At 35.3% G+C, this 15,810-nt stretch overlaps 1 protein-coding gene across 1 annotated transcript in view; it reads right to left on the bottom strand.

Moving 5' to 3' along the window:
• Positions 1-11,061: 11,061 nt before the first annotated feature.
• Positions 11,062-15,810, bottom strand: part of ADAM2 (ADAM metallopeptidase domain 2) — a gene marked incomplete at its 5' end in the record, with an annotated part of 60,852 nt that continues 56,103 nt past the window's right edge. Inside the window, 4 exons of the mRNA XM_081269505.1 lie at positions 11,062-11,246; positions 11,635-11,698; positions 12,656-12,818; positions 15,549-15,678. Coding sequence (XP_081125631.1) covers positions 11,665-11,698; positions 12,656-12,818; positions 15,549-15,678 — 327 coding nt within the window. The remainder of the gene's footprint in view (positions 11,247-11,634; positions 11,699-12,655; positions 12,819-15,548; positions 15,679-15,810) is intronic.

The raw sequence follows: 15,810 nt of genomic DNA, 5'->3' as shown, positions 1-15,810 counted from the left end.
TCTGACCTGATTGCAAGAATTGGGGTTTGCAGGGGGGTAGTCTCCATGCTGTCTCAGTTTCCCAGGAAGCCCCTGTAACACTGTGACACCTCGCCCCTTCTCTCTCCCTCATCAACCATGTCATGGTGTGGCACAAACCTAGCAACAGATTGAAGACCTGACGAGCCTCTGGAGGTGAAAGCTAAACAAACCTCTTTTTGTTATAAAGTATGCAGTTTCAGGAATACTTTAATAGTTACATCAAACTAACTAAGACGATGATAAATTTTATGTTATGTACATTTTACCATAATTTAAAACATTTGTAAATGAGTTAAATATTGTTGATAAATATTCTAAATGTGGTTGGGGAACCCTTAGGAAGCCCTGGGACACTTTCAGGGGATCTAGAACACATCCATTTTTTGCATTTATGTTTTCTACTCTCATGCTCTCATACAGGTACAGGAGAGTTTTCCAAAGTCTACATAACCCAGGATAGCACAATAGCTTGAACACAGAAGCAAGTTTCAGAACCCAGCATCTTTATTATTAGATAGGTGTGAAAGGGGCTTGCAAAATGTAAAATAAAGACACTCTTCTAATTTTTTTTTAAAAAGGAAAGCATATTTTTAAAAAAGTATGTTATTTATGTTAACATGGGCACATTATTATTGCTTTTAAATGAATTAATAAGTATATTTAAAAATTTCAGTCTCTAGTAAACATCGACAGACATACAACATATTAACTTGAGTTTTCTGAGGACCTCAATAAATTTTTAAGAGTGTCAAGAATACCTGGGACCACAAAGCTTGAGAATCGCTTCAATAAAGAAAACTTGTCAACTCAGGAGACAGTCAATGCCTTTAAATGTTCAGGCATCAATGTAAAGATACAAGAATTAAGAAAATATTATAACAAAGGAAGCCAACAAAGCTCCAGTTGTGGACCGAGAAGAAACAAGATCTATGAAATGACTAATGAAGAATTCAGAATAATACTTTAAGAGAAGTTCCTGGTATTATAGGAAAATATGTAGGAACATTTAAATAAAATTGGAAAACAATCCATGAATAAAATGAGAATTCTGACAAAGAACTAGAAGAAAAAAAATGAATGGAAATCCCATAAATAAAAATCATAATAACCCAATAGAAAAACTCAGAACTAACTTCAACAACATATTTGATCAACAGACAAAACAGTCAGTGAGCTTGAAGACAGGACACAGGAAAGAAATGATCCAAACAGAGCAGCAAAGAGAAAAAAGACTGCAAACTGGGGCAGCCAATTTGGAAAGTAGTATGGAGATTCCTTGGAAAGCTGGGAATAGAACCATCATTTGACCCAGCTATCGCCCTTCTCGGACTATACCCAAAAGACCTAAAAACGGCATACTACAGAGACACAGCCACATCAATGTTTATAGCAGCACAATTCACAATAGCTAGACTGTGGAGCCAACCTAGATGCCCTTCAGTGGATGAAAGGATAAAAAAGAATGTGGCATATATACACAATGGAATATTATTACTCACTAAAAAATAACAAGATCATGGCATTTGCAGGGAAATGGATGGCATTAGAGCAGATTATGCTAAGTGAAGTTAGCCAATCCCTAAAAAACAAATCCCAACTGTCTTCTCTGATATAAGGGGGGTGACTCAAAATGGGGAAGAGAGGAAGAGCATGGGAAGAAGGTTACCTCTACATAGGGAAGAGGGGTGGGAGGGAAAGGGAGGGAGAAAAGGAATTGCATGGATAGTGGAAGGAGACCCTCACTGTTATACAAAACACTTGTATGAAGATGTGAGGAAAAAAAAAAGAATAGCGTTACCCTAGATTAGGTAGAGAGAAGTGGAGGGAGGGGTTGGGGACATAGGAAAGATAGTAGAATGAAACAGACATCATTATTACTGTGGGTATACACGTGACTGTATGACCAGTGTGACTCTGCAATCTGAATACTCAGAAAAATGAGAAATTATATCCCATCTGATTCAAATGTATATGATATGTCAAGGACATTGTACTGTCATGTGTAACTAAGTAAAACAAATTTAAAAAAAAAGAAAGTAACCAATTATGGTTAAAAGTGTGATTATAGATGATCACCATAAAAAAAAGAAAAGAAAAAAGAATAAAGAAGGTCTACAGTAATTATGGGACACCATCAAGCAAGCTACCTATGCACATTAGAAGTATCTGAAAGAGATGAGAAAGAAAGTCTAGAAAACACGTGGCTGAAATTCCCCAAATCTACGAAAACACTGAGGTCAGAGTTAGGAAGCTCAGAGGTTACCAATCAAATTCAAACCAAAGAGGTATTTCCCAAGACACATTATGATCAAATCACTAAAGATAAAAGATAAAGAAAGATCACTAAAAGCAGCAAGAGACAAGAGACCTCAATTCAAAAGCCTCAGTGTAACTAGAAGTAGATTTTTTAGTAGAAATATTTCAGGCTAGGAAAGAATGGGATGATATATTCAAAGTGCTGAAGAAAGAAACTACCCATTAAGTATCCTGTTGATCCAGTAAAGCAATTAATCAAACTTCGAATCCTCTAACCATGCTTTGTAAATTGCATTGTATCTTCAGTGTGAAGGGTAAATGACAAACATTGGGGTCAGAGTTAGGATCTATGAAATTTAAAAGGGATAAATGATACTTTTAAAAGAATAATCAACACAGAAAAGTAAGTGCAACATCAAAAATTCAAATTGTGTGTACAATGTGGGGTTCAAGTGTAGTGGGTCTTCTTGTTATTTTCTGTAAATTAAAGTTGGGTTGGCATCACCCTGAAAATTATCCGTTTTTACTAGAAGATGTTTTCTCTAAGACTCATGGTAATCATAAAGCAAAAACCTATAATAGATAAACCCAAAGTAAAATAAAAGTCATCCAAGCATACTATTAGAGAAAATCACTTCATCACAATAGCAGATAGCAGTAGAGAAAGAAAGGAAAAGAAAAGAAAAATAATTAACAGAGCAGCAAAGAGAAAAAAGACTGCAAACTGGGGCAGCCAATTTGGAAAGCAGTATGGAGATTCCTTGGAAAGCTGGGAATGGAACCATCATTTGACCCAGCTATCGCCCAGCTTCCTACTGGGGCAGTAGGAAGTTTTGACTTCAATAATCACCTTGAATGTAAATGGATTATATTTGCCAATTAAAAGACATAGAAGGCTGAATGGATCAAGGGGGGTAAAGACTCATTAACACAGAGCCTACGATAGCCCACTTCACCTGTTAGAGCACGTTAAGGGATGAAGAAAGAGATTCCACACAATGGAAACTGAGGAGATCCGGAGGAGCTAGACTCACATTGGATAAAATAGACTTCAGTAAAAAAACGGTAAAAAGATACAATGAAGGTCATGATATAATCAAAGGAGTCAGCAAGAAGATATAACATTATAAAGATATATACACCCAACACTGGAATACCTAAGTATTAAAGCAAATGATCTAAAGGGAGAGATAGGCTCCAACATGATGATAGTAGAGAATTTCAAAACCCTGCTGACAGCAACAGATAGGTCATCGAGACATAAAACCAGCAAAGATACAGTGGCATTAAAATGCATTCTAGACCAAATAGACTTGACATGAAGTGGCACACCCTTTCTCCACAGAAAAGCCATCTTCACCATGGCTGATTTTAGGACTGTCACCAAAAGAGTCTCTGCAAAAGAGTTCAATGTAGATAAACTTCCTATTTTCGTGTCACCCTGTTTACTTGGCCACTGGCCGAGAAGATACCAGCACTCCAGGTGCTGGACACCCCCTTACTAGTTTTCACAAACATATCCAGTATAGTACTTTGAAGAAATGTGCAAACAAGGCCTCTGGCCTTGAGCTGGGCTTCACAGAGATGTCTACATTTTTAAGATAAGTTACAATTGGGCTCCATGGTAACAGCTGGCAGGGGGAGGATAGAAAGAAGAGAAGAAGCTCTCCCCTTCTCAGGTGCTGTCCTTGAAGGGTTAACTTGCCCAGAACAGTGAAAGAAAAAGCTGCTTTTATGTGAACTTCTGCAGACTGTGAACTTCTGAGCCCCTCCCCTTACATGCTGGGTATAAAACTCTGAAACTCCCTGAACTCGGGATTCAGGGGATTGATGGATTACAGCAAAAGCTGTGCCCTCTGAACCTGGCTGCAGCCAAATAAAACTGTTTCCGGCTATCTTCGGTGCCCTGCCTCCTTTGTCCCTACAATAGACATACATTGCAAAACATTTCAATGAACAGCTGTTACATGCACATTCTTTTCAACTGCTTGTGGAACATTCTCTGGCACAGATCAGATGTGAAACCACAAAGCAAATCTTAACACATTCAGAAAGACTGAAATCATACCTTTTCTAACCAAGTGGTATAAAAGAAGAAATTAACAAGAGGAGGAAAATTTGGTAATTTTATGAAGACATGAAGGTTAAATGACGGGCTTCTAAATAACAAATGAGTCAATGAAAAAATTAAGAGGGAAGTTAAAAAATTATTCAAGACAGGGCTGGGGTTGTAGCTCAGTGGCAGAGCGCTTACCTCGCACACATGAGGCCCTGGATTTGATCCTCAGCACCACATAAAAATAAATAAAATAAAAATAAAGACATATGTGCATTTACAACTAAAAAAATTACTCAAGACAAATGAAAATGAAAACACATTATACCATAAAGTCTATGGGACATACCCAAATCATAGCTATCCCAAGAGGGAACTTTATAGAAATAAATTCCTATATTGAAAAAAGAAGAAATATCGCAAATAAATAACCTAACACCACTTCCCCTTGAGGGAATAGAATAACAAAACTAACAAGTCAAAATTGGTAAAGTAAGAAAGTAAGAAAGATCAGTGTGGAAAGAATTAGAGGGGAAAAAACATTCAAAAGATAAATGAAAAGGAGGGTTGATTTTTTTTTTTGAAAAAAGATAAAATTCACCAATCTTTAGGTAGAATAACTAAGAAAGAAGAATCAAATAAGTAAAATCAGAGATTAAAAAAGGAGACATGACAACTGATACCACAGACACAGAAAGGATCATGAGACCATAATTACCCAAGAATTATACACAAACAAACCGGATAACCTAGAAGAAATGGATAAGTTTCTAGAAAAATGCAATCAACCACGACTGCCTTGTAAAGAACTAGAAAATCCAAATAAGTCAATAAAAAACAAAAACATCTAATCAGTAATAAAAAGTGCCCCACCAAAGATTTGATGGCTTCACTGCCGAACTCTACCAAACATTTAAGGAATTAATACCACTTCTTCTCAATTTATCCCAGAAAGTGAGACTGACCATTACCCTGCTATGAAAACCAGACAAAAGATGCAGGGGGAAAAAAAATCTACAGACCCAAATCCCTGATGAACATAGATTCAAAAATCCTGAAAATACTGTCAAACCAAATTCAATACCATGGCAAAAAGACATCAACCCACCATGACCAATCAATACAAATCAATAAATATGATGCATCACGTTAACAGAACGAAGGACAAAACCCTTAGAGCACTTCTATAGATGTAGAAAAAGTATTCTACAAAATTCAACATCCCTTCATGATAAAAAACTCTCAACAAATCATGGATAGAAGGAATGTATCTCCAAATAACAAAGGTCATTTTTGATAAACTTTTAACATCATATGGAAAAGAGGAAGTGAAAAGCTTACCCCTAAGATCTGGAACAAGGCAAGGATGTCCACTCCCAACACTTCTACTCAACATTATACTGGTATTCTCTGTTTTATTGCACATCACAGATAGTACATCCTTTACAAATTAAAGCTTTGTGACAATCTTGCCTTAAGCAAGTCTATTGACACCATTTTCTCAACAGCAGAGATGCTAATTAGCAATTCTTTCAGAATAGAATATTTTTATTTTTTGTTCATTTTAGATATACAAGATAGTATAATATATTTTAACATATTATACATACATGGTAGAATATTTTAAAATAAGGTATGCACATTGTTTTAGGCATCATGTTATTATTGTACCATAATAGCATGCAAACATCATTTTTATATGTACTAGGAAACCAAAAGACTCATGTGACTCATTGTGATGTTTATTTTATTGCTGTGGTTTGGAATCAAACCCGTAATATTTTTGAAGTGTGTTTGTTCTAGATGTCCTAGATAAATAAACTAAGCCAGAGAAAAAATTCTGAGTTGGAAAGGAAAAACTAAAATTATCCCTGTTTGAAGATGTCATGATCTTACATTTAGAAAATCCTAAAGACTTCCCCGGAAAACTGTTAGACATAATTAGTCAAGCAAATAGCAGGATACAAAATTAGTACACAAAATCCTGTGTCATTTCTGTACACCAATTTTGAAATATCTGAAAAAGAAGTCAAGAAAACAATTCCATTTACAGTAGATACAAAATATAAATGTTTAACTAAGGAGATAAAATATCTGTATGCTGAGAACTGCAAGATGTTAATAACTTGAAAAAGACAAAATAAATGAAAATACCACAAAAAGGCTAGGGATGTGGCTCAATGGTAGAGTGCCCCCTGAGTTCAATCCCTGGTACCCGCTCTTGCCCCACAAAAGGCCAAAATACATTCTTTACAGAAACATAAAAGTTCTAAAATTTTCAAAATCCACAAAAACCCTGAATAGCAAAAGCAATTCTGAGCAAAGAGAACAAAGTTATTCTTTGTAGGCATTATATGACCTGACTTCAAAATATATTAAAAAGCTACAACAACTGAACAGCATGGTACTGGCATAAAAATGGATACATAGATCAATGGAAGAGAATAGAAATCCCCAAAATATATCTACACATTTACCGTCACCTTGTTTTCTAGAAAGATGCCAAGAACACTAAATAGAGAAAGGATCCACTCTTTGATAAAGGCTCATGGGAATACTGAATAACAACATGCAGAAGTATGAATTAGACATTTATCTTCTACCATATACTAAAATAAACTAAAATATATTAAAATCTAGATATCAGACCTGAAACTTTGAAACTACTATTATTAGAAAACTTATTTTGGATAAGACCTCAAAAGTGCAAGCAACAAAAGCAAAAATGGACAAATGGGGTTAGGTCAAACTAAAATGCAAAGGAAATAATCAAAAAAGGGAAGAAACCTACCGAATGGGAGAGTATGTTTTAAAACTTTATATCTGGTAAGAGGTTAATATCCAAAATAATAAGACAATCAACTCAATAGCAAGGAAACAAATAACCCAAATTTAAAATGGTCCAATCACCTCAACAGACATTTCTCAAAAGAAGCCATACAGTAAATGCTCAACATTACTAGTCATTGGGGAAATGCAATCCAAGTGGTAAATGTGATACTACCCCATTCCAAATAGAATGGTTATTATCCGAAAGTAATAAGTTAAAAAACATGTTGAGAAAAAGGAACAATAAAACACTGTTGTTAGGAATGTAAATCAGTATAACCATTACAGAATGCAGTATGAAGGCACCTCAATGATCCAGCAATGTCCCTACCAGGTATATATATCCAAAAGAAATGAAATCAATGTGAAGGAGATACCTGCCAAGCCAACATGGGAATCAATCTACATGTCCATCGGTGAATGAGTGGATAAAGAAAATGTGGTAATTATGCACAATGGAATACTAAGCAGTCTTTAAAAGAATGTTATCCTGTCATTGTGACAGCATGGATGGAAATGAAGATCATTGTGTTTAGTGACAAATGACAGAATTTAAAAGATGTCTTGAAAATATTCTTTTGCAGATAAGAGATGGAGGCCTACTGCATACAATAAAGTTATCTTTAGATAAAGATCTTTCCTAAAGTTTATTTTCTGTATTTCCATTACCATATTTAACACAAAAACATTTAAAAATGTTAATAGCAAGTATCATGCTTTAGATATAAGGTGTACCCTGTCTAAACCATGTGTGAGACAATGCAAGAAATGATTATGAGAGTTGTGGATTAATCCATTGATATGGGTTAACAGGGTGGTAACTGTAGTATGTAGGGTGTGGCTGGAGGAAGTAGGTAAGGGGGTGGGGTGGGGGGTGGGGGGGTGCCTTTGGGGTTTATATTTTGCTTCTGTTGAGCAGAGCTCTCTCTCTTCCTGTTTGCCCTGTTCTGAGCTGCTTTCCTCCACCACGCCTTTACGCCATGCTGTTCCGCCTCATCTCAGGCCCGGAGCAGTGGAGTTGGCCAAGGACAGAACCTTGAAAGCCAAGAGCCCAAATTAACTTTTCCTCCTGCCAGGGTCCTGCCCCAGCAACATCCAGGGAATCCTGAAGGAAGAGTGGTGTCGGCAAAAGCAGCAAGACGAAACCCCGTGGTGGTTGCAACTTCAGGCAGTCTTCAGAAAGATCTGCTGCTCCCTGCAGAGCCTTTTATTCTTAAATACACTTTTTCAGATGGTCACAAGTGGCCTTAGGGCCTGATTTTCCCGACTTACATATTTTCCTTGGGAGTTACACAACCTTTTAGCATGCCTTCTACTTTTACATGGAACATAGACCACGCTTCTACTTTTGCTTTTCCTTTTGATCTTTTACTAAGCTGTGATTAACTTTGAGCTGATTCTTTGTTCCTTGGTCAAGGTACACCAATTCTTGAACCTTTGTAACCTCTGAATAAAGGGCCGATTCTGTGCTCAGTCCGTTCTCCATTTACATTAACTACAAGTCTTCCATTTTCTTCATAGATCCCCGTAAATGGCGAGGGAGGGTCTGTCGGTCAGGAGAACGCATTCTTATTAGCTTCCCTGCCCCTAGGAGGGGACCACAGTCTTCCTTTAATTAAATAAGCTATAAATGGCGGGCCTCGCACTGTGGGCACAACAATTCTTTCCCTGTGATTAGGCTTACATACAGGTTGCGCTTTTGGATGAGGAGACCTAGCAGAAAATGTCAACTGTGGAGCAAAGAGTTCTGTAATCTAAGCCTTTCCCACAAATCCTGGTCTGGAACTATGTATTTGTGTTTACTTGTATTCTTGGTAATGTTAGTCTTAAAACGAATCTCAGGACATTTTTTTTTGTCATGTTCTTGGTCTCATTCTGGGAAAGTTCCCGTACATTGTAACAACCTCTGTTTTTAGTTTGGATTGACATGCTTCCTGTTAACCACATTAATATTCCCAGGATCAGGGCAGCCATGGCACCCCTTGGTTTTGGTTTCCAGATGTGTCAGCCCTGCCACAACACCCCCCACGGTGACCTGGTCAGACATCAGGGGCAGGAACACCTCACCATCCTCCTCTAGTCAGGGTTTTTTGGTCACAGTGGCTCCCAGCTGACTAAAACATCAAGTATCTTTAGCTTGTTCACAATATCAGAGGGCAGACCATAGTAATTCTATTAATTATGGTGAATGTTGGACATGTTTTCTTTTCATTAGTTTAAGAAATTACAAATCGATTCCTATTCTATTTGTGTTTTCTGTACGTATGTTTTGTAAATCAGTCACCTGTGTTGAATTTAATCAGATGGTGTGATCCAGACTGCAGACACCTCGGACACAGTATTTGTCCTCTTGTATCCTACCTATTTCATCAGCGTCTTCAGGTTGCCCGGGCTGCAGCATCTGGAAGGATTTCTTTCCTTACCATGCATGTTTTGCCATGTGTTTGCTGGCCTCATGCAATATGTAGGATTGATGTTACATCTTCTTCAGCGTTTGCTAGATTTTATTGAGGAAGCTATCCAAGACCTGGAACTCTTTTTTTTTTTTTTAAAAAAAACAAAGTTACTTTTAATTATGATTATGATTTCTTTTTAAGAAGCTGCAATTCTATGTAGATATTAAGTCAGATAGTAAGTTCTTCTTAAGTCAGTTTTGAAAAAGGGTCTTTCTACAAAAACATTTCTATTTCATCTAAAAATTTAACATTCTTATTTGTAGTGACTCTGTGTGTCATTTCATTCCAGATACTGCTACTATCTGTCTTCAAAATTTTTCTCCACCTTGAACATGTTCTAAAGAGGTTTTTGAATTTGATTGGTTTTCCCAAATAAATAAGATTGAACTTCTTTATTCTCAATATTGTAGATATCTACTAATTTTTGTTTCTCAATTATTTTCTAATTTCAATCACTTTTTAAAATCTAATATGCTTTTCCATTAACATCTTCAAGTGGCTTAGATTTCCTCTAAGCAAGGCCTAGCTAGCTAGCTAGCTAAACAGCGAATTTCTTTTTTCTATAACATTTTTATAGAATACGGTTCAAAGTATGTTTAAAGTTCCATTGAATGTACTTGTTGACCTATGGATTATTTAGAAATATATTGCTTATTTCAAATACTTGAAGATTATTGCATTTTATAATATGTTTATCTTACATTTAGAGAACATAATCTGAAATATTTCAGTCCTGAGAAATTAAGACTTGTTTTATTTCCCAGCACACCAATAAATGATTCATATGTGTATTGTATATATTTTGCAGTTGTGGCCAAGCCCGGTCTTCTATGTATCAAGCAGACCATTTCTGTTTAATTATGTTTAAATCCCTCACTAAATTGGATAATTTATTTTCTTTTTCTTTTGGTCTTGTCAATCCTCATTTCACATATGTTGAAGTTATATGAAAGTCATAGAGGCTGGGGATGTAGTTCAGGGTGGAATTAGGCCCTGGTCTCAAACCTGGCACTGCTTTTTAAAAAGTATTAAATTATCATAATTTTTATTATTACGCCTTCCTCTCAGATTGACCTTTTGCATTAGGATACATTCTCCTTATATCACTGTGAATGCTATCAAAGTCTATCAACTTTCTTTTGTATAAAGTTCCTATGGTATAAATTCTACCATCCTTTACTTTGAACCTTTATGTATCTGAAAATGTGTCTTTTGTAGGCAGTATAAAGATGAGAATTTTTTTCCAAATCTTAGGATCATTGCCTTTTTGTATTGGTTATAAATTGGCAGAGTATAATATAACAACACACTCAGTGCGATTTATAACATAGAAGTGGTCTTTAATAATGGCATCACATTTATTATGTTATAACCTTTCCTATAACATACCTTTTGGCTAACAGAAAGTAATGTGAGATAACTTATAATTAGGAAAATAATATAAAATCCATAATCATTCATTTCTTGCAAATGAATTGTCTGTGGAATTGTACATATTTACAGTCAATGTGAAAACGCTTCTGTTCAGATGAAAATCATAATATGCAGGTTTTGAGTTTGAAGAAATCAGGTGATGCCTGTTTTTTTCTTTTTCATTTCCCTCCCCTTGTTCAATGAAGATAATTGCTCTGAAAGAAGAGTAAAGAATAAAAAGTCACTTGTTTGGCCAAGGAAATTAATGATGCCGGATGTAGCTAAGAGCAGAAGAGTACTCTTATCAGGAAGTAGACTTCAAACATACCCTTTAATCAACATTTGCAATCCACAGAAGCTAAAGGAATAACCTAATTTAAAAAGTAATTAAAAATATAATTCTGCAAGAAATTTTAAATAACTTTCAAATATCATTTATAACATTATCATATCAATGATGTAATTTAAAGTATCAAAAACTATTCTTCAGTTTAGTTATATTGCATGTGGTTATACAACTATTGCTATTTAATATATATTTTATTAAACATATTTATCTAATACATTTCTCTCTCTCTCTCCCTTGAAGTATCTGAAACTTACTGTGATATCATGATATCCTTGTTGTCCACACTACTCTTTGGATTCAGTCTCGCTTTCAAGCTGCCTATGTATTTAAAAAGGAAAACAAAAATCCCTTAAAATTTTATTTTATTTTATTTTCTTCAAAACTCTATCTTGAAACAGTTTTGAATTCCTACCTGCTGGCTGGGTTTCCAACACTCCTCACCTGGTAATCAATGAAACTAGCAATGAAACTCTCTCCCCACCCACATAAAAGAAAAGGATCAGTGATATAAGGTTATTTGATAAATAAACTCAAGATTTTTAATATTCATATTATTATTAGCTAAATATTAGTAAGCTTTATTTTTTTCACCATGCATCCTTAGCCCTATTTATTTCTATCAAATTTATTAGCTTATAATTTCTTCAGTTATTTGACATTAATATTTTCACAATAGTTACCCCAAGTAAAAATATCTTTGATATATTTAGATAACTGCATTATAACTAGCTACATGTTCTTTCTGCAATGTCAACATATTTCCATGAAGTATATTCTATTTATTTCATTGTATTAATTTAATTAAATTGTTTATGAAATTCAATTCGGATAAATTTAACTACATCTCAATTTATGTACAAAAAAAGCTAAAAGTGCAAACAGGGACTGTCCTGGTCTTCCTTATTACCATTTATCAAAATAAAATATAAAAATTCTTTGAAATATACAAATACTAAAAAGTAAAGTATTGCTGTTTACTATATATTTAATAATTAAGATCAAAATGATAAAAGGAGGTAGATAAACTAATTAGAAATCATTTCCTTTTAATTTTGCCCCTAAAAGAGTTCAAGCTTTTGTAAGATTAAAATTGCCGGCCTTTTTAAAATCATTGTTGATTCTTTATTACATTAATCATGAATAGATTAAGTACTATCCTTCCATGTAAAGACAAGTTAAACCTTAATTATTACTAATCCATCTATCATGATGTGATTAATAAGATATTATGCTAATGAATAATCTAAGTTACAAAGCAAATATGAAATAACATACTCATCACTTGTATAGTCTTCAGATTTCCATTTTTTCCTTTGGAAATGAACTTTTACCAGCATACCAATCAGTACACAGAGAATCACGAAAAAAGGAATAACTAAGAAAAATGGCCATCTTGAAGTTTTAGACTCGTAATAAGTACGCTCAATGAAGCGCCTTTCTAGGAGAGAAGAGCACAGTTAGAAGGCAATCGCCAGAAATAGAGTAAGAGTACTTCTGTATTTTACTATGACTACTAGAATAAAAATTTAAACTATTTAATAATTACAATTAGCATTTTTTATATGGAGTAAGTAACCTAACAATATAAGTAGAAGCTCTTTTGATGCTCACATAATAGTCCTGTTTCTTGCTTTTTTAATTGAGAACCTTCGATTCCTGGTAGTCTCTAATACCATAGATAAAAGAATTAAAGTGTGGTCCCTAGAAGAGTTGAATTTTTTCTTGGGATTTTATTTCTAACAAAAAATACTGCACATATAACATTTGGATTAAGTTAAATTGTCTTTTATTACACTGATATATATTTTCATGTCTTATATAGGAAATTATCATTTATTTTGATTTTGAAGGAATTCTCATACCTCCTTCTAGAATCATCTACACATAAATCTGCACATAAATGAATTCATCTTTCCTAATCTTTCTGTTCCTTCTTGCTTATAGGCTAGGACCTAAGGTAAAATATTGAGTAGACATAGTAAATGCTAACTTTACTGCTTTGCTCCCAATTTTATGGGAAAACTGCAGAATGCAAGTTTTTTTGTTGTTGATGTTCTTTTATCAGATTGAAGAGGTTGTCTTCTGTTGGTTTGCTCTCTTTTGAGGGGATACTTTTTTTTGTGCACTGGAGATAGAGCTAATTTGATGCTTTTTAAAAGATTCAATATTTTTTTAAAAATATATTTTTAGTTATATATGGACACAATACTGTTATTTATTTGTTTTTATTTTTTATGTGGTGCCAAGGATCAAACCCAGTGCCTCACACATGCTAGGCAAGTGTTCTACCACTGAGCCACAACCCCAGCCCCAAAAGATTCAATCTTGTCAATGATTTTTTTTTGCACCAAACTAGACAATTGTATTTTTTTATTGTTTTGATATGGTGAATGATAAATGTGAGTCATTCCCAGAAAACACTTAGAAGGCCTTTTGTTTAGGTAAAGGGACTTGTACCAGATGTCAACATAAGTTTTTCTGAAGTTTTAACAGAGAGGAGTATAGTCAAATGCTTGACATTTTTTTTTAATCTGAGATAAAATTTCATTTTGCAAAAATCTCAAATTTGGCCTTTAGCCATTTCTTTTTTTAAATATATTTTTTAGTTGTAGTTGGACATAATATCTTTATTTATTTTTATGTGGTGCTGAGGATCAAACCCAGTGCCTCACACGTGCAAGGCAGGCGCTGTACCAATGAGCTACAGCCCCAGTCCTAGCCATTTATTTCTTTAAAAAGTTTTTGATTGAAAAGAACTGGAATGAAAATTAATTTTATTTTTAATCCCATTCCCTTAAAAAATCCAGATTCTTAATATTTGCCCTGCATTTCACTTCTCATCAATAGGAAGGCTGAATTCTATTTTCTCCATCAGCACAAGCAGCAGTAATGACACATAATTCATCACTTTATAATCATGTGTCACTTCTTCCAACTTCTAACTAAGGCCATGTGTGTTGGGTTCTTGTGACAGAAATATACTACACCGGGTATTAATTCTTTCTGCTAGATATTGCTGTATAAGAAACTACCTCGAAGCTTGATTACTTATAGCAGCCATTTAATTTTTCTCACAATTTTGTGGGTTATTAATTTAGGGGGTGCTTAGTTGAGTGGTTGTATTTTTGTGTCTCAGTGCCGTTAAAGTTCATACAGTGCAGATGATTTTCAAAAGAATAAGTGTGTCAGGAATGAGAGTTCCAAGACTGAATATTTTTAAAAATTCAGAATCTGCAGGAAGACCATGGGAGACCCAGAATGTCTGTTCTGCGGACTGGATTGATGAGTAATGCCACGAACACCACCCTGGATTCTAGGAAAGTAATCTTCACTGCATATTGGGTAAATGGCTTGTGTGCTCATAAGCAGAAGCCAGTAATTGCAACTAATTGTTACTAAGATGGAAAAAGCTTCATGTTTCCAATTTGTCAGCCTATTCCTATGCGGAATGAAATGTAGAAAAGTCAGGAAGAATCAGGTCTAATTATCTGGAAATTTAAGTGTTTATATAAAGTAAATCAAGTCTCCTGACCCTTGGTGCTATTGGATATGTTGGTCTCTGCTGGCCTTCTCTAAAATCCATCCTGGTAGTGCCTCTGCTTTGATCAACACTGCAGAGGACTGCATTTCCCAAGCCCCCTGACCTGCTGTCTTCTAGTTAGGACTGTCCAGTGGGGATCACTGGATGATTTACAGGATCAAAAGAGAATGAGGCAACCATGGTATTTCTCCTCCTTCCTCCCTGTGTCTCCTGTAACCTCTGAAGGCCCCGTCCTCCCATCCAGCCCTGACAGCACAGGCCTGCTGCAGCTTCGAGGCTGCTTCTGGCAATTTCATTCCCATTGACTGTCCTTCCTGCCCCAAGGAGTGGGCGTGGCTCTCTGGTGGTGTTGACACCTGGGTGGCTCCACCCTTCTCTGGGTCAGCTCTTCATCTTTGCCATTGTGTTACCTTAGGCCTCAAGTTAAAGTCCCTCCACTGGAAAAACCACAGTGACTCCTCTGACACCCTCAGAAGTAAAATATAAAAGACATATGTGTTTTATTGTTTGATGTCCACTCACAACCTAGATATAAACTGGTGTACCAAAGATGGCTGTTCACTTAATTAAACTTCATGAATTAAAACGACACTTGAATTATGTTTGCAATTTCTCATTCATACTCACCAGTGGCAGCAGCAGTATTTTCATGATTGCCACTGTCAATGCTCCCCCCTCCTGAGCCTTCCCTTTCTTCTTGGCATTGAGGAGGTACAAAATCGGCATTACAGTGACAGTTTCTTTTGTTATTGCATACCTGAAAGCAGGAAAATATTACCTAATAAGAAAAGCAGCTAGATTTTTATATGTGTTCAACTAGGTTCATAAAAGGTCATCTCAGGCTGATTTTCCTGTTGGCTTATGGGTATCTGAGTGTGTGTGTGTGTGT

The sequence above is a fragment of the Spermophilus citellus genome (genome assembly GCF_964194105.1).
Source record: "Spermophilus citellus genome assembly, chromosome: 16".
In the NCBI taxonomy this organism is placed as follows: Eukaryota; Metazoa; Chordata; class Mammalia; order Rodentia; family Sciuridae; genus Spermophilus; species Spermophilus citellus.
This window is presented reverse-complemented; position numbering and strand designations above follow the sequence as displayed.